This window comes from Schistocerca americana, chromosome 6, assembly GCF_021461395.2.
Source record: "Schistocerca americana isolate TAMUIC-IGC-003095 chromosome 6, iqSchAmer2.1, whole genome shotgun sequence".
Lineage (NCBI taxonomy): Eukaryota > Metazoa > Arthropoda > Insecta > Orthoptera > Acrididae > Schistocerca > Schistocerca americana.
Genome location: NC_060124.1, coordinates 135,220,345 through 135,240,221, shown reverse-complemented (window position 1 = coordinate 135,240,221; position 19,877 = coordinate 135,220,345). Strand labels below are relative to the sequence as shown.

Genomic DNA, 19,877 nt, shown 5'->3' with positions numbered 1-19,877 from the left:
CGCATATTTGCAATTGCCCCTCGACGAGCAATCACAACAGTATTTTGTCATAAACACGTCGTTGGGGTTGTTCCGTTTTCTGCGTTTGCCTTTTGGTTGTGCGTCAGCTCCAGCTGTTTTTCAGCGTTTTTTGTCACAACTTCTGGCTAATGTGCCATCGTGTTGCAACTATTTAGACGATATTGTTGTGTCCGGTCGGACGCCTGCTGAACATTTCCGTAATGTGGAGTGTTTGTTTACAGTGTTGTCTCAGGCAGGCCTACGTTGCAACATCGATAAATGTTCATTTTTCCTTACGGAGATGGAGTATCTGGGACATGTTATTAATGCTCAAGGCATTCATCCCTCCCAGTCACATTTAGCAGCTATTCGTGATTTGCCCGCCCCTCGCAATCTGCATGAATTGCAAGCAGTTCTTGGCAAATTGACATATTATATTAGGTTTATACCTAATGCATCACAGATTGCTGCACCGTTGCATCGTCTCCGCCGTAAGAATGTTCCGTTTGTGTGGTCAGCTGATTGCCAATCAGCCTTTCAGCAGCTTAAAGAGGATTTATTGAATGATCGTTGTCTGGTCCATTACGACCCTAACAAGCCTCTGGTGTTAGCTTGTGATGCCTCTTCTTTCGGCCTCGGTGCTGTGTTGTCTCACCGAGTCGGTAACACCGAACGTCCTATTGCGTTCGCATCTAAATTGCTAAACAAAGCTCAGTGTAATTATAGCCAATTGGACAAGGAAGCGTTGGCTATTGTGTTCGGTGTCACAAAATTCCATCACTACCTCTATGGTAGACCATTCTATTTAGTAACAGATCACAAGCCCCTGACGTCACTGTTTCATCCGTCTAAACCAGTTCCTCAGCGGACAGCTCAGAGACTACAACGTTGGGCTCTTTTGTTATCACAATACCAGTATGAGATACTGTATCGCCCTACAGCTCAGCATGCAAACGCTGACGCGCTTTCTAGATTGCCGATTGCTGCGGATGATGTCTTCGATTTCTCTGACGACTCTTGCCATCAGATTGACGCCGATGAGCATCAATCCCTCCGGGATTTTCCGATTGATTATCGTCAGGTGGCACGTGAGACAGCTACGGATCCTCATCTGAGTTTACTATTACGTTTTGTTCAACGTGGTTGGCCGTCCAAGGCAAAGGACATATCGGATCCTGCGGTTCGTCGCTATTATCCGCAACGTCATCTGTTGTCTGTTTCGCACGGAGTTTTGCTGTTACGCACCGAGAATGACCAGCTTCGTGTAGTGGTTCCCCAAGTGCTCCAATCCAAGGTCCTCGACTTGTTGCATCAATGTCATTAGGGAGTGGTCCGCACCAAGCAGCTTGCCCGCCGTCATTGTACATGGATCGGCATTGATAAGCAGATTACGCAGATGTCTACAGATTGTTCGACGTGTGCCGAACACCGCGCTGCTCCGCCTCAACGCTATTTTGAGTGGGCACGCCCTGCCGGTCCCTGGCAGCGAGTACATATTGATTTCGCTGGTCCATATTGGAATTCTCGATGGCTCATCGTGATAGATGCATTTAGTAATTTTCCGTTTGTTGTGCCCATGCAGTCTACAACGTCTGCACAAACTATACAGGCGTTGACTTCAATTTTTTGTATTGAGGGTCTTCCAGAAGTTTTAGTGTCTGACAATGGTCCACAATTTACCTCTGCTGAATTTGAAAGTTTTTGTTCTGCCAATGGCATTCGCCATGTTCTTACTCCGCCGTTCCACCCTCAATCGAATGGTGCAGCGGAACGTTTTGTACGCACATTCAAGGATCATATGGACCGCCTTCGTGCTACGCACTCTCGTCAGCAGGCCCTCATCACGTTCCTGTCGTCGTACCGGACCACGCCACGCGACGGCCCTTCGCCTGCGGAGCTTCTCCACGGCCGTCGTCATCGCACCCTACTACGGTTGTTGCACCCCCCGGATCGACCCGCCGCTTCTGAGCATCGCACGCGTTTTCAGCGCAACGACGCCGTTTTTTTCAGAGTTTATCACGGTCGCCGTCGTTGGGAACGTGGTACCGTGATAAGTGTCCAGGGTCGCGGTTTTTATACTGTTCAAGGTGCTACTGGGGTGTACAGGAGGCATCAGAACCAGTTGCGCCGCGCTGGCCGCCCGGATTCTGCCGCTCGTTCTTTGTCCACAGATTTGGTCCGCGGCGGGTTCCAGCCGCGCCTTCCGACTTCGCTGCCGCCCCCAGGGCAGCAGCAGCAGCCCTCGCCGCTACCACGCCGACAGCCCGTCCCGTTGATGCCTCCCGCGCAGCTTCCTCCGGGAGCGCCCCAGGTGGTCGCTCCGGCGCCTGCGGTCCCTCTTCAGTCGCCACCGCCTTCGGAGCTGATGGACGTCGACCCCTCAGCCGGGCCGCCTTCCCAAGCGGTGGCTGTGCAGCCTGTCCTGCAGCCGCTTTCCTTGGGCACCCCCAAGGAGTCTGACACCGCAGCGCCTTGTCCGGCGCCCACTCAGCAGCCGTCGACGCAGCGTCAGGAGACGCTGCCTCTCTTCGTGGGTCCCGACGCCCCGTCGCGTCCAGTACCAGAAGCTGCGCCCGTGGTTACAGGCGTGCACCCTGACCTCGGTTTTCAGTCGGTGTTTCCCGAGGCCCCGCGCAGCCAATGCTGGGGTGCGGACCGGGGACTGCCACCGACAACAGTCTCCGCCCCGGTCTCTTCTGCTACGCCTGCGGCCAGACCCCTCCCCCGCCGTCGACGCTCGCCACGTCATTACTCAACGACGGTGCGGCGATTTGGGGGGGAGGAGTGTTATATCCTAGCCAGTAATGCCACCCGAACCCGCTGCCAAAAGGTTGGCAGCATCAAAGTCCGGACGCCGTCCGCATAAGCAGCGCCAGCGAGACAGGAAATCGCCGCAAGTCTGCGCGCGCCACCGTTGGCTTCTGGGTTCTTAAGCGCTGGAGTCGCGAGCGCTAGGACAGTTCTGTATTCGCCGCTCAGTTGTATACTCGCCACCGAATTGTGTACTTGCTAGTCAGTTGTGTGTTCATCGCAGCAGAGTTGTTGTTTGTCGTCAGCCGACGCTGACCTAGCCGCTCCGACTCGAACTAGACAGATCTCTGTAGACATGGAGTTCACTACTGTGTTCTGTATCTTCGTTAATAAAGATAAGTACCGACTTCTATTTAATCAGAGTGTTTGGGTTTTCATCTTTCTGTTCACTGTTCCAGCGGACCGGTCGGCCCGCTATTAAAAGTGTGGCGATGACTTCGTAAGCCGTTTCTACAGCGAATTGCTTGTCGCTACGAACGCCGCCACAAAAATAACGGTATTACCAGTGACATACAGGATTAAATTGCCTAACAGCTGATCTTGTAACAGCACATATAAAGATATTTATACTTCCTATGATCTCTTATGAAGATAACCTTTTTATTACCCACGGGAAGGAATGAAGGATAGCCCACAATGCTTGATTCACAACGTCACAACAACATACTATCACTCTTAATACCATTGGGCAAAGCAATTATCGTATCTCCACGCGGACTAGTACTAGAAATATTCTGCAACTTCTTCAGTCACTGCCTGATCCCAAAAACACCTCTCACTTATTGACGTGCCTCGATATGAACTAAGTCTCGCGTGGTTGGAAAGTTCGCGCGGTCGCGATTCTGAAATTTACGTTCCCCTCATATTCGTATGCGGCACGATATTGTAACTGAAAAAAAAACCTCCACAAGTTACTTAGATTGATTTCCTAATTATATCTCGGCACCATTAAATAATATACCATCCAAAACCTCCCCTCCACAAGGTACATAAATACACACACAGAACTTTTCACAATACTTACAGTTAGTGTATAGCGTGCAAAGCATGGCTACACGAATTACTATTATGCTGTTGTCCCTTTATTTAATTCAGGAAAGCGATCTCACTGATTCCCAAGTATCTTTCAAATACCGTTGTTCTAAAAATCAGCTTCACACGTAAATTTCTACTGACTCGTTTCACAAAAGGTGACTTCTCATTCTTTCGTATTAAATTAGCAACCTTGCCTTTATTCTTGAATTTCAGAAACTAGTCAAATTACAAATTGGAACACATGCAAGCTACAAATGGCTTCTTTGAAAACTATTTCTTTCGGATCAAAATTAAGAGCATTACTTTCTACCATGAATTTCTGTTAGCAGCTCGATTGGTTAAAGCCACGAGATAATATTTTCCTGCACTTCCAGGTCAGATTTTGAAACAAACAAACCAAAATCGTGTATTTGAGTTGACCATTAATAAAAATAATTATGGTAAATCAACACATTCCTACTTATAAACTAATGGTTCCTAGCACTCAGTCATCCGCACTTCATTATTTTCTTTATCAGCCGCATGTGGTGAGTGCCAGGTCTTTAGGCTATAATAGTTCATCACATGCATCCTATTTGTGTCGAACCTGCTTTACAATTGAATTCTAACATTTTACTGTTCACTGAATTACTCAAACGAAATATCAAATTCCGTTAACTTTCAAGTTACTCTTCACGGTCGCGACATAGTATTATCACATTCGCCTAACTTTTACCTGCCTATATGCAATTTGTTTCACTCCAAAATATTATATTAAATTAAATTTACCTTGAAAGACAAGGTTTCCACCTAAGGTGGAACATTAAAGCCTAAAATATCTCATTTCCTTTCTCTTTGCGGAGAGCATTTTGCTCCGCCACTTCCTCAGTCCATCCGGCTGCTTGAGTCGTCCTTCTTGATGGGGGTAAGGATGCTAATATATATATATATATATATATATATATATATATATATATATATATATATATATATATGAGGTTCAGGAAACCTTCTCTGAAAGTTATTGACAGGCTTCCTGCTATTATGTAATGTCGCTTGTTTTCAGTAGACATACAGATAACCCATGGCAGGGCTTTCTCCTCATCCGAATCACATAAATCGGAATAACAATCAGAGGGTTATTACTAAATTGTGGGAACATGGCCACACCACATAAAATTTGGAGAGCAAAATCTCTCGCGATAGACTGGATGTCTGGATCCTATAATGAAATATTCAGACTACGAAAACACGTTCTTCTTGCTGTCAGCGTGGTCCAGATTGCAACGTTGTAGGCATCCTTTGGCAACCCTGTTGGCATAAGAATGATTTGCAGCTGTGGGACAGATTTATCCTGCTAAATTCGCCTGACATTTTCTTGTCATCTGTATGACCTTTTCTGAATATTTTGTGAGTACAATTTCATGAATAAGCTACCCCTTGTCTCATCCTTCTCGTGGCGAGTTATCAGTTATCTACTGCAGCCGCGATTATGGCAATGACAGTGTTTATGCAGGAATTCCTTGGCAGCGTAGTTGTAAAGTAGTGACTTTATAAAATGTAGTTGCCTCCGAAAGCAGTTCCAGGTTTGCTGAAAAAGATGTATCAATTCCTTTAGGTAAGTTTTAAATCAGGTACTGCCTGTCACATGTAAGTGTGTCCTAGCAAGCTCGCAGGAGTTGCCATGATCGTAGACCTCAATAATCTTAAGTCACATCAAAATTACTGACAAAATTACTGAACAGATTCGAAGCATCTGTAAGAGTCACGAATTTGTACTATTTTTAATCAACCCGGTCTGAAATAAGAGGGAAAAAATTACAGGGACAATGACCAAGTTTGTTAGTATGCACTATCTATGGTAGATCTGGAGGTGAAAACGAACGAAAATGCAAAACCACACTTTTGCGAACTTCTGTTTTATTTTCGCATCAATAGTGTTGTGAATCCACCATCTGGTATCAATGCATTACATTAGCATCCATTATATACAATCATTTTGACAGTACACTTGATATTATATATGAGTAGCACACAAGGCAGGACGTAGATAATGTCCGTTTAACGTCAACAGTGTGTAACATTTTACTTTTTTTGAATAGGACAATGCTGCTCTCCAATCATTTTTAGATTAGTTGCAATAAACTTACTCTGCAAGAGAATTCGCTTGTATTTTTCAATATGTGGTCTCTTGTCGGTTTGAAGGCCTTCCATTATATCGGCAACTTAGTGCAGCTCCACCGAGGGATGTCTGGAGTAGGGTGCATATAGCAATGTGAAAGCTACGAGCTATCGAAGACGATCTTCATATTGTTAGTGCGATTGGGACTTTGTATATATTTGACGACGTTTAGCACTTGTGCGGTCAAGCACCCAATTTCAGAATTCATGTTGAGTAATCCTGCTCAATTCCAATAATAGTGTCTTTTTATACTGATGAGTAATCTGAAGAGGCGTCACGTTCATGTGCCATATACATCGCAAATTTAGTATCACGATCCTAGGAATTAACCTGCAATACGTTTTGTATATCGTAATCAGAACTATCTGCATAAACCATCATCAGAGCAATGTCAGGGAACACAATGCAGCATTGCCTTGGTAGCAACTTGGGGACCTGCTTGAGTCGTGTTCTAAGGAAAGGGTAGTTGCTGGTTCACATTATATTACCCTAGCGAGAAGTACCGACTTTTCCTTTTTCTCTGGAAACATCCAGAACTAAATTCAGTAATAAAATGCTAAGAAGATATTTGCATTGTGCCAACTCAACGATCAACCTATTTTTAAAGATTTATATTTTAACAGCCATTCTCGTTCTGCATTGCAATAAACTTCATTCATTATATGCTTGTTCTTGTTACGATTATTATTGTCATTCTCTCACTAGCAAGACTTTTCACACCCCAATTTGGTATCGATGCACCTGAAGAGTGACTATGAAAGAAGGGAATACTGAATGTTACGTCATGCAGAATACACTCATTTCCTTCGGCTCTTCGTAATCAACGCTACAGGATAAGTGAGATACAGAAAGTTGACAATGGGAGGACGGATATTCTGGCACAACTCTGCAACTACTCATGTTGATTTAACACAGTGTTAACAGATAAACTGGTGCTGCGGAATCGAAAATGTAGTACGGACTTTGCAACAGTAGGAGAGAGCTGCTAATTTCGGACCATGACTGTGGATTACCCTTGGGTCAGCTGCTGGTAGTGTTGCAACTGTGAATAGAAGGCTTTGTTTGATAATCTTTTGTTGATTTTGTCTGAATAAATTATGCCATTGGATAAAAAACGGTTTAGTTTTGAGACCTAACCCTCGAAGGGTGGGGGGGGGGGGGGGGGGGGCGTGCGAGGCACAGTGGTCTGTTTCATGAATTCCAAGAAAAAAAACACAAAAAACAACGCAGGAAGGGTTCGAACAACTACTTTCATGCAGAGACATGCATTTGGAATCTATTCAACGTTAAGGGGCCAATCAAGAGGGTAACATTACGGAAACAATGATCAGGCTACTTAGTATATAACTAAGTATACAGATTTCGAGGAGGAAACGTATGAAGACGCAGATTTCCTCGTTATCCATATGTGCGTCATATCTTTCGTGTTAACGAAAGTAATATCCCGCTTTACCTCTTCTTACATCTCAAATGAAATGAATGCCATAAGGAATGGAATATTTGTTGACTTCGTCTCTTCTTGCTTCCATCCCTACCAACAAATTTCTTCTTCTCATGGTAATCATGACATTCTATATGTATGATGCTAAAGACTGCGCGTGGACACATTCGACATCGAGATGCAAAGCGTTTGATATCTTTCATTATGTTCAATTCAAATAAGCTTCCGATGTATTTTTACTTCGTTTGTATTTTTAGATGATTATGGACGTTACGGAAAATTATCTCACATACTTTATACTGAATAGGAAACACTGAATAATCGGTTTTGCTTTCCCTACGTTGAAATGATATAATGTCGACGTGATCAGCCTTCTTCCTCGCCGGAAGCTGAAACTTGTATCATTCTGCATTAATGATAAATGAATGCCTCAAATGTATACGTAGCCCACAAGGCGACGTCAGAAACTATCAGGGGAGAACGCCGCATAAAAAGCAAACGTGCGCGCTCGTCTGCCCTCTGAAGAACCGTATGGGACAATCACGACGAGCATTTCGCTAGAGAGCTGCCTCGTAAGAGAGCCGAGAATTGGCAGCGTCGTAGCAAGTATTTGTCAACACTGTGATGTGCATTTACTTCCGGGTGTAGCCCGGCATTACCTCGATAAATTCACTTGACATTCATTTACCACATCGAAGACTCACATGATATAATCCACTGTAAGATGAGATACTTATAAAGTATATTTAATTTCTGGACTCCAAGAACGGCGTTCTTCACATAAGTAGTACCTGTTTGTGTGTTTAAGGTTGCGTTTTGAGGCTCAGGCAATATCGCAATGACTGTAGTCCGCCTGTTGCCGCCAGTGTGTCGATAGCTCAGTGGTTCCCTTGTGCGTTGCGATGCTAGTGCTATATGAGATTGCAGTTCCAATCTCGGTGAAAGCCGCTGAATATAGCATTTTATTTTCCATTTTCATTAATGGAGCTGCAAAATGCTAGTGAAAATTTTTAATACGAAATCTCAAGGATGCCTTTACACATCAATCTTCGTGCAATTTCGACTTAGTAAATTATTTTGATATCATGGATGTGTGCTTTGTAAATGCCAAGGTGCTTCACTGTAAAATAGTTCCTGAAAAGATTTAGACCGATTGTCAACGATACGAATTTGAGCTATGTTCGTCATATAGGTCTAACGTGTCAGGAGGTTCAAAATGGCTCTGAGCTCTAAGGGACTTACCTTCTAAGGTCATCAGTCCCCTAGAACTTAGAACTACTTAAAACTAACTAACCTAAGAACATCACACACATCCATGCCCGAGGCAGGATTCGAACCTGCGACCGGAGCAGTCGCGCGGTTCCAGACTGTAGCGCCTTTAACCGCTTGGTCACCACGGCCGGCCGTATCAGGAGGCTGTTTATGAAGTGCACAAGTTGATTAATATAATTCCTCTCTTCTAAATTTTTGCAATAGCATGTAACTACCGCGATCGCTACGGTCGCAGATTCAAATCCTGCCTAGGTCATGGATTTGTGTGATGTCCTTAGTTTAGTTAGGTTTAAGTAGTTCTACGTTCTAGGGAACTGATGACCTCAGAACTTAAGTCCCATAGTGCTCAGAGCCATTTGAACCATTTTTAGCCATTTAACTGCAGACGTTTTCTGACACCGGCTTTATCAAATCATTTCCGTTCTCTGAAACCTCCAAAACGATAAATTTTTCTGGTATAAATCTGATGACCTTAACTATCACTTCCGATCAATGTTAAATACTTCATTAATCCGTACATGGAACTCCAAATGTGCAGTGTTCCTGCACTGCTACAGAGCATGCATTGCAAGGTATTCACACAGTTTATCGCATAGACTTACCTTAAGGAATGAAACAAGAACTGTAATACACTTTACACCAAAGGCGCTCTCTCTGGCTTCACGAAAACATCCGAATATTGGCCAAAAGTTCCACAAATAATTGACTTTGAAAGGAAAAGAAACGATGTATGAAGCATTTATAAATTCATCGAATGTAGTGAGGTGGTTTAATTTCGTGCCAGTATATAAAATTAATTTCGGGCCGTACTCAGCTCTTGCTGATTAATGTAATGTAGTACCCACCTCCTAATCAGGGCGTCTGTTTCCGTTGCTTTCGAGCGTGAATGGAATTCGTGGAAATTTTGTGTGGAGCAACATTTAATAAAAGGCGTTTTAAACTGTCAAAAGCGATGAGCGGAAGCAGGTCGAGTTTTATGTCAATGAGTGTACGTGTCACCTGTCAGAATCGTATCTAGACGTATCAGGGGTTCCATATCATTCCAACTGCACACGACCCACACCAACACAGAGCCTCCACCAGCTTGAACAGCCCGCTGCTGTCATGCAGGGTCCATGGATTCATGGGGCTGTCTCCATACCCGTACACGCCCATCCGCTAGATACAATGTGAAACGAGACTCGTCCGACGTGGCGACATTTTTCCAGTCATCTACAGTCCAATGTCGGTGTTGAAGGGTCCAGGCGAAGTGTTCTGTGGTCATCAAGGATACATGAGCGGGCCTTCGGGTCCCTAACCCCATTTTGGTGATGTTTCGTCGAATGTTTCGCATGCTGCCGCCTGTTGATGGACCAACATTGAAATCTGCAACAATTTGCGGAAGAGCTGCCCTTCTGTCACATAGAACAATTCTCTTCATTCGTCATTGTTCCCGGTCTTGCAGGATCTTTTCCGGCCGCAGCGACGTCGGATCTTTGATGTTTTACCGTATTTCTGATACTCACGGTACACTCGTGAAATGGTCTGAAGGGAAAATCTCCACGTCATCGCTACCTCGGAGATGCTGTGTTCCATCGCTCGTGCGTCGACTATAACACCACGTCCAAACTCTTTTAAATTTTGATAACCTGCCATTGTAGAAGCTGCAATCGATCAAGCAATAGGACCTCCCCTTCCAGTCCAGCGACCTGGAAATATAGCGCTGAGATGGTTGCGGCCATCCACCCTGAAGTGAGGCAGTGCATCGCCATGTTGTATCCACATCCTCTCACGAACAGCCAAAGGTACGTTCTCCAACAACCCACGTAGAACTCTTTGCACGAACCGCAAGTAAACAAAACCTGCATCGTGGCTTCATAGTAATCATGCTCATCCTCCTTGTTTTCTTGCAGGAAATAAAGAATTCGCTCGTAAATAAACAGCACAGTATGTGTAATCTTGTACGCATGTCATTTGTAAATACGCTGGAAAACAGTAATGCTGGACAAAGCGGTAGACAAGTTTACTTCCATATCTCCTTAAGCTGGCTTCTCTGACCCCAGGCTCCCTGTCACAAATTGTTCAGTGGAGCACTGGAGCACTCTCTATGTCCTGTTACATTTTTGCACGCTCTTAAGGAAACACCGGGTATAAGGGATAAGGCCAAAAAAAAGAATAAGATTCCTGACAAATGCATCTAACAGTTATAGAGGTGAAATTAGGTTTATAGTAAAAAAAGGTGAAGCTCATTTTCCAGTTCAATTACCTCTCACCTTACTTTATACCTTGTTTAAAACTCTTCAGATATGATAAAGACTTCTTAAAATCTAGACTCTTTATTAATGTTGGGAAAGAGCAAGGAAGAGGCGAAATGATACGTGAAACAAACCTATAGATCTAACTCATGAAATACATTACGATGCTGACGATAGTAGTGTTGGTGGTGGTGGAGAGAACGATGATAATGGTCGTGTTGGTGGTGGTAGTGGCAGAAAGGATGATGATGATGGTGATGATGATGATGATGATGATGATGATGATGATTATGAAGGAGATGACGATGATAGTAGTGAGATACTGGCTGAAGAAAAACTATGACGGCAGATTGTGAACTGTATCTGGAGAGCTCAGTCCGTATAGCAATTGTTTACTACATAATTATCACATTTTAATTAGTTTCTCATAATCTGTTTGTTTAATTAGTGGCAGAGCTCACATATGTTCTTTGTATTCGTTACTGGCAACGAGAGCAAGCCCTTAACTAATACAGCCATAGTTAAATTCACTGTTAAAAGTATGAAGGCAAAAGTACTGTGTCATAACAGCTCAAATCAACTTTGTAATGTATCAACTTTGTAATTTATTATCACACAGCAATCTCTATTACTTCTAGCTCTTGCAATTACTCTATTGAAATCACAATTTTACGTTTCATACTCTTAAGACCATTAGCAGTGACAATTCGTCCAGTCATTTGCAGTCGTCAAACATAAGGTGTTAACTTACTTTGTCATCCTCACTTTCATATCTTTACGCTAACATTCGCGTCGTGTTGTTACTACTGCTCAAGATTCGACAAACTTCACACTGTTGACTAAAAATTAAGTATGAGCAAAACAAACTCGCGTTCGAACGGGTTTGAGATTTCCCGTTAGATCGCAGCTCTCGATACAGTGTCGAGTGTGCTCGAACAGACACGTAATATATGACAAGCGATATGGAAGAAATCACTAACTGGCCACAACAACAGGCTATAGCACTGCTTATAATCTGGTAGCTTGGTGAAACACAGGAGGAAATGTCATCAAATTCTAGCACTGTACAAACTCATGTTGGATAAAGAATTCTCGTACAAAATGGGTGGATGAAACATAAACGTCTGTGCTGACTTATAAGTAAAACTATCAAAGACGAAAATATTGTACTTCAACGATAATACTTGAGGGTGAACCCAGGACCTAATTTTATTTTTTTACTAGAGACTGTAATGATTTACCAGGTGCACATTTCTATCTCTCTTAATTTATTATAATAATGGGTAAAAACGTTGCTAGCTTTCGATCAGCTTGGAAATAGATCGTAATATTAAGATGGAACTATGAAGAAAAGTAATCAAGTAATTATTTATTTAGTCTTCGTTTTTACGTATGAACTTCACTCCAGAAATACTGCAGTGTGTGTTTCAGTTCTTTTTATTATTAAAATCAAAGCACAGCATTACTAACAGTAACTACCGACCAATGCCGGGATGGTTCCTTTGAAAGGGCACGGCCGATTTCCTTTCTCATCCTTCCCTAACCCGAGCTTGTGCTCCGTCTCTAATGACCTCGTTGTCGACGGGACGTTAAAAAAAACACTAACCTAACCTACCGACCACATTACCAATGTGAATACCGTGCATGTGGGCTTAATTATTATTAAATTGAAAATAATTTTTATTTTTCGTAGCTGTCTGTCCGATTACGCAAGTCTCGTAAACGGTTGGCCCTGATTAGTATTTGTACGCAATCTGACTGCATAGAACAACAACAAATAATGAAATGAAAATTTTCGTTAACACAATTGATTAATTAAGTTCCCAGCAACTATAAAACCTACGAAGCCAACAAAGCACAAGTGTAGCTGTTCTGTGTGTGGAAGTGTGAATCAACGTACACATCTGGCACGGTTCTTCTTCAATAAGACAAGAAATTTTAAATATCATTTATACTGAAGTAATTAAGAAAATAGAAATACTATAATCACGCAAGAAAACCAGAATTACACTCTAATACAAGAACACACGCCAGATGCTTTGTTGACTGAACCTGTAATGCTGCATTGTTTAAGACATTGTGATAATAAAAAGAAAACGAAAAATTTTTTTCTTTTACCTTCATATATTGACGAAAATCACTCTAATCATTACAATATATCTCCACACCGACTCTCTACTACCACATCTCAACAAGAACTCTACACCGCGACTTCTCGGCAAGCATTTTTCACTAGCACATCTCAACAAGCACTCCCTACGAGTTCTCCCCAAGCACTGCCAGTGGAGGCGGCTGAATAATACTCTTTGGCGCAATCTCTGGGGCAGTGGCTCAGTGTAGCCACCTTTCATATGCCCCTCCTCTACGGGCCAGAATTTGATGGTATTTTTGCCAGCATTAGTGGTGAAAATACCACCAAATTCGTCCACAAAAATACAGACAAAAATAAAAGATAATATTAATACCTAAATATCACATAATTAGTCAAAATTTTGGGTTTGCACTGACCTTTCAATAACCTAATATATGAAATACAGTAAGCAATACAAATTCTTTCATACATGTGACTTTACATAATAGTTTACACAATACACAAAAAATCAGTTTATACAAATGTTCACAGAGAATGCTTTCAATGATTAAAAAAAAGTAATTGATAGTTCCAGCAGTAGCACCCAGCAATGGTCTACAGGTGCAGACACCAACAAGTGACATCATTCAGTAGAAGCAGTTCCATCAGTGGCACCCAGTAATGTTGAACAAGTGCAGACACCAACAAGTGACATTATTCAGTAGAAGCAGTTCCATCAGTGGCACCCAGTAATGTTGAACAAGTGCAGACACCAACAAGTGACATTATTCAGTAGAAGCAGTTCCATCTGTGGCACCCAGCAATGTTGAAGAGGTACACACAGCAACAAGTCACATTTCTCAGCAGAAGCGGTTCCATTAGTGACATCCAGCATTGTTGAACAGGTGCAGACACCAACAAGTGACATTATTTCAGTAGAAGCAGTTCATCAGTGGCACCCAGCAATGTTGAGTAGGTGCAGACACCAACAAGTGACATTATGTCAGTAGAAACAGTCCATCAGTGGCACCCAGCAATGTTGAACAAGTGCAGACAACAACAAGTGACATTATCTCAGTAGAAGCAGTCCATCAGTGGCACCCAGCAATGTTGAGCAGGTGCAGACACCAACAAGTGACATCATTTCAGTAGAAGCAGTTCATCAGTGGCACCCAGCAATGTTGACAGGTGCAAACACCAAGTGACATCTTCTCAGTTGAAGCAATTCCACCAGTGGCACCCAGCAATGTTGAACAGGTGCAGAAACCAACTAGTGAGATTATTTCAGTACAAGCAGTACATCAGTGGCACCCAACAATGTTGAGCAGGTGCAGACAGCAACAAGTGACATCACTCAGCAGAAACAGTTCCATTAGTGGCACCCAGCATTGTTGAACAGGTACACACAGCAACAAGTCACATTATTTCAGTAGAAGCAGTTCATCAGTGGCACCCAGTAGTGTTGACAGGTGCAGACACCAACAAGTGACACCATTTCAGTAGAAGCAGTCCATCAGTGGCACCCAGCAATGTTGAACAGGTGCACACAGCAACAGGTCACATTATTTCAGTAGAAGCAGTTCATCAGTGACACCCAGCAAAGATGAGCAGGTCCAGAGAGCAGTCCATAATATTCCCTATCACTGATCACACTGTTCATCAGAGTTTATAAGCAGAAATTAAACATGTCCTAGTGGCACCAATCATGTAGAAAAAGTACAAGTAACAGTCCATAATATTCACTATCCTAATCACACAGTTCATCAGCAGAAATTAATCATTTCTAAGTGGCACCCATTATGTTGAAAAAGTGCAGGTAACAGTCCATAATATTCACTATCCTAATCACACTTTTCATCAGCAGAAATTAATCATTTCTAAGTGGCACCTATTATGTTGAAAAAGTGCACGTAACAGTCCATAATATTCACTATCCTAATCACACAGTTCATCAGCAGAAATTAATAATTTCTAAGTGTCACACATCAATGTTGAACAAGTGCAGGTAACAGTCCATAATATTCACTATCACTAATCAGACAGTTCAGGCATGAACAATAGTTTGAATACACATACAAATGCTTTTACACACTAAACATATAAATTCTAATAAACACACAAATGATATCAGATAATTGTCATATTAACTATTACAAATACTCAAATATCAGTAAACCTATAATATTTATGGGTGTCAGTGCAAGCCACTACATACAAATAAAATAATATTTAGGAGATAGGTGGGTAGGATTAGGAAAGGAAAACACACAAAACACACTCACTCATCTTTCATCCATATTAAGTACTACTGTGTAACTGAAAAGTGTTAACTGTGTAAATGCAATTCTGTCAAAATTTCATGTTCATCATGTGTATCAAGTAGTAGTGGCAGCAATGTATAACAGTCAATAATAGTTAAGTCAACGTCATAGTCATCATGTCAAGACCAATGTTTGCCAAGCCAGATCAAAATATATGGTTGCTGAACAACTGTCAGTGAGCCAAGATATGCAATTACTTCCTCTCTCCAAAAAAAAAAAAAATATGTACTGCTTATTGACTTAACAAAGTGTGTGTATAGACTATCTGCCTTCTACTTGAGTGTTCTAGTCTGCTATCTTCATCCTCCTTGTTCCATATAGACCAAAAAAAATATGCACCTCACTTACTTTACCTCTTATACACCAAAACTCCAATAATCATCAGCATCACATAATCTCAATACTTCAATAATACCTCTTCAATACGTCAATACATATAAATCTTATCATCAATATCATTTACCTTACCTCTTGTCCACAAAAACTCCAATAATCATCAACTTCATATAATCTCAATACCTCAATAATACCTCTTCAACACGTCGACACATATAAACCTTATCGCCAATATCATTTCACTTCCATAACAACTCTTTCCTCTAGTCAGTCTCCTCGAACAAGTACAGATAAAATCCTAATGCAAACCTCATCATCCCATACAATCCGAAGACACACTGTCAACACACAACCTCTGTGTAATCCATCTGAGCCAAATCTTCTACTCATTATGAATTATAAACAAAAGAAATGCATACATGACCTCTAACAGACTTAGTTCGAATAATTCTCAGAAATTAAGTACGATTACGGAGTGTGAATGATCATAATATTTCACAGTGTGTACACCACTTCAAGAATTATGGCAGAAGCAAACATGTGGAGTATTTTTTGTGTCAAGTGTCACATACTATTTCAATTGCTCACGAAAAATGCAGTGTAATGGCTGTCAATGGTCTAAACCTAGTGTTGGTATGTCACGTCGTTAGCTTCCTTCCTATTAGCATAAATTTATACAGCTTCCATAAAACGTCCAACTCATGTGACTTCTATGAAGTTTCTTGTGCTAATGTCGTTTATGTCGAATTATAGCAGTTCATTTTCCTATCTTAAAAATATAAGGCACTAAGCGTAAGCAAAATACGCAATAGCGAGTAAGTATACCAGTAGAGAACAGAATGTCAACAAGTGGATGCAGCACAATTCTTACAACGAGGCTCTGCCAAGCGAACAATCTATAATTAATACCATAGTGTAACCTAAACTCTATGTTTGTACACAGTACATCAGCATTTCTATATACCAAATTAAAGAGTAGTTATGACAACAAACAGAAATGTGTAAATATGCAATCCATAAGCAAGGCAGCAAATATGTTATCTAACATAATAAACAGTTCATTAGCATCATATCAGCATAAGCAAATAAATGTTCATATGTAATCTTAATAAGTAAACATGAAGGCGCAAGCAGATAAATCACAAAGTATAACTTACATACCTAACCACATCAGCACAATTAATCAGGTGACAATTATAATTAAATAAATAAGCACAGCAGGCATATAATAAAAAAAATATGACATCAGTGAAAAAGCAGTGCAGCCAAGCGATGCATAATATATACAAATTACAACCCAGTTCATTAATAATCATTGTCAAAATCAGTTAACGTACGCAAGCACGTCGCTTCACAAGTAATTTCATAGAACATGAAATTTGCACAAAGTATGAATCACATAATTGCGAGCAGCAAATTACGTCTAAAGTACGTACCTAAGTGGAAATTTGTTATCTGAAAAATGAACTCAATTAATAGTTACCTTTTTAGTTTATTAGTTTCTTCTTGGAAATTACATTCTTTCTGAAATTTTCTCGATAGCAAGTCCTCTTAACGTCGGAGACACACAGAATTTACCTGAAGTTCTTAAATATTTCATAGAACCGTATCCTGAAAAATACTGAATGTTAATAACATAATTCATCAAGTCACTATAGCTTTATACTGAATTTAGTCGGAGAAATTAGACTGTGTATTTGTTTACGGCTGTCAGTGCATTCGCGCTGAGCGCTCCATCAGCTGTAGGCGCGTGACGTAGGAAGTAATTGTTGGCGGTCAACGACTGCCTTCTGCGGCGCGCAGACTTGACTGTTGCTTTGAGTATATGCCGCCGCCAAAACACAGCGCGGTATCCTTGTATTCTCTGCATGTTTACGTAAACTGCTGGTTTCTCGAAAGTATGTCATTCCACAAAAATTTTAACGTTTGATATATGATGTATTCCCTTAGAGCGTCGTGATTTAAGAGTTTCTACTTCAACAGTGTTATCATGAATAATTTTGCGAATTCTATATGGACCGTTATAAAGCAGAAAAACTTTGCGACACAAGCCTTTTCCTTTGTGAGACAAACGATGAGACTTAATTAACACCTTCTGACCAACTGACAAGATTTTTAAACGACCAGGATGTTTAGCTGATTTCTCTCTTCTAGCAGCCGCAGATGCAATATTTTGCAGAGCCAGGTTGACAACTTCAGAATGCCGCAGTTTCCGTGAAGGCGGAAAAGGAACGATTTCAGATATGTGATTTGTCGGTGCTTTGTTTTTTAATATCAGTATAGGCGGTAAAGAAGTTGAATCATTAGGGAGTTCATTCAGAATGTTTTGAAAAATATGAAGATACTGATCCCACGTTCTGTGATTCTGATGACAATAAAAACGACACAATTTATTGATTTCCTTCATCCATATCTCTGAAGTGTTAGATTGAGGGTGAAAAAGTGAAATGAAAATTGGTTTAATTTTACGATGCCGTAGAGTACGAAGCCAAATTTTAGAACGAAACTGTGATCCATTATCTGATATAACCTTATCAACATGACCAACTTCTTTAAGAAAATGGTTAATGAAAGCGTTAGATACTGAACGAGCTGTTGCTTTGCGTAAAGGTGTAAGACACACATATTTTAATGTCAACTCCACTGCTACGAAAATGTGCGCAAAACCATTAGTAGAACGAACCACTGGACCGAACAAATCGACTGCAGCCATATCCTTTAATTTCGCTGGAATGACAGGAAACAACGGCGCTCTGTGAGAAATTGTTGGCGGCTTAGCCTTTTGACATAATTTGCATTTGGCAAGAACAGATCGAATACGTTTTACCATATTACTGAAGTAGTAATTTTCCTGTAATTTACGAAAGCATTTTCTGGGACCAAAGTGTGCATAACTGAAATGCGTATACCAAATCAGCTTATTAACCCACTCATCAGGAATACAAACTAACCAAACAGAGTTGTCGACCGATTTTCGTTTAAAAAGAATTTTTCAGACAGTTCGCAAAAACGAGGTGTGGCCAAATCGTCCAATCTAACAAATCGCCTAAGAAAATTACATACACCAAGGAAACTACGAATATCACGTTTTGTGGTAGGAACAGCATAATTACGAATAGCATCTAGTTTCTCTGGATCAGGAAGAATACCTTCTGTAGAAATAATGTGACCGAGAAATTTCACCTGAGACCGACCAAACTCAGATTTTTCCAAGTTCACTGTAATGCCAACTCGTGCAAAAATACGTAATAATGAATCCAAAATTTTGTTGTGCTCACTCCAAGAACGTTTAGCAATAAGAATATCGTCAACATATGAAGTAATATTGTCACGAAGATAAACAGGTAAAATTTCGTTTAAACTACGAATGAATGCTGATGAAGATACAGTAAGTCCAAACGGTAATTTCCGAAATCACATTTAGGTAAAATAGTCATATCAGGTTATTGATTACTTACTCACTAGATAGATTGATAGTCGAAGAGTTGTTTTGACAGATGCAAAGAATAGTAAAAGAGTAGGCAGTGGTACAGAAAACTAAAAGAGAAATAGCACCACTACAGCTCGGGGCCCTATGCTCGCTACGGCACATATTCACTTAGAGTAGTGAATCCCCTGAGGACCTTAATAGCCGCACATAATTTCTAATTTGTGACTTAATGGCCAATTTAGTGGAAGTGCGTACATAAATTGATCTAACCATGAACATGGATGTATGTTATTCTTAGAATTGCGAGAGATCTTAAATTTCCGAACAGTCAAGAAGTGTTTATAGTCACAGTTTTCGCCTCGTGGCGACAAAGACCTACCGCGACTGTTCCAGTCCGAATGTCGATTATTGTTAAGTTCACGCGCCTCGCGCTCTCTTATTGCACCCCGTAAATGAAATAAATTACTTTCTTCAAGCCCCTCTGCTAAACTAAGACTTGCCAATTTATCTGAGATCTCCTCAACTCTTTCCGATGAGTCACTTAATTGTCCTTTCTGTTTACTTACATCTTCCGTAAGTGTCGCGACTCGGGTTTCAGTATTGACACATTTGGTAGTTAACTGCTCATATTGTTGTGTTATGTTATTTAATCTGTCATTTGATACGGACTCCTCGATTCTCTCAAGTATTTCTTCCTTATCGTGTGCACGTTGTAAATTTAACTCTGAAAATTTCTGTACTATCACGCGATCTTTTTCTTCCTGT

At 41.2% G+C, this 19,877-nt stretch overlaps 1 protein-coding gene across 1 annotated transcript in view; it reads left to right on the top strand.

Annotated features, from left to right (window-relative positions):
- LOC124620009 (proline-rich protein HaeIII subfamily 1-like) overlaps window positions 1–19,877 on the top strand; it is a 62,866-nt gene that overhangs the window by 1,020 nt on the left and 41,969 nt on the right. Inside the window, exon 2 of the mRNA XM_047146674.1 lies at window positions 2,172–2,578. Within this exon, the coding sequence (XP_047002630.1) occupies window positions 2,172–2,578 (407 nt within the window). The remainder of the gene's footprint in view (window positions 1–2,171; window positions 2,579–19,877) is intronic.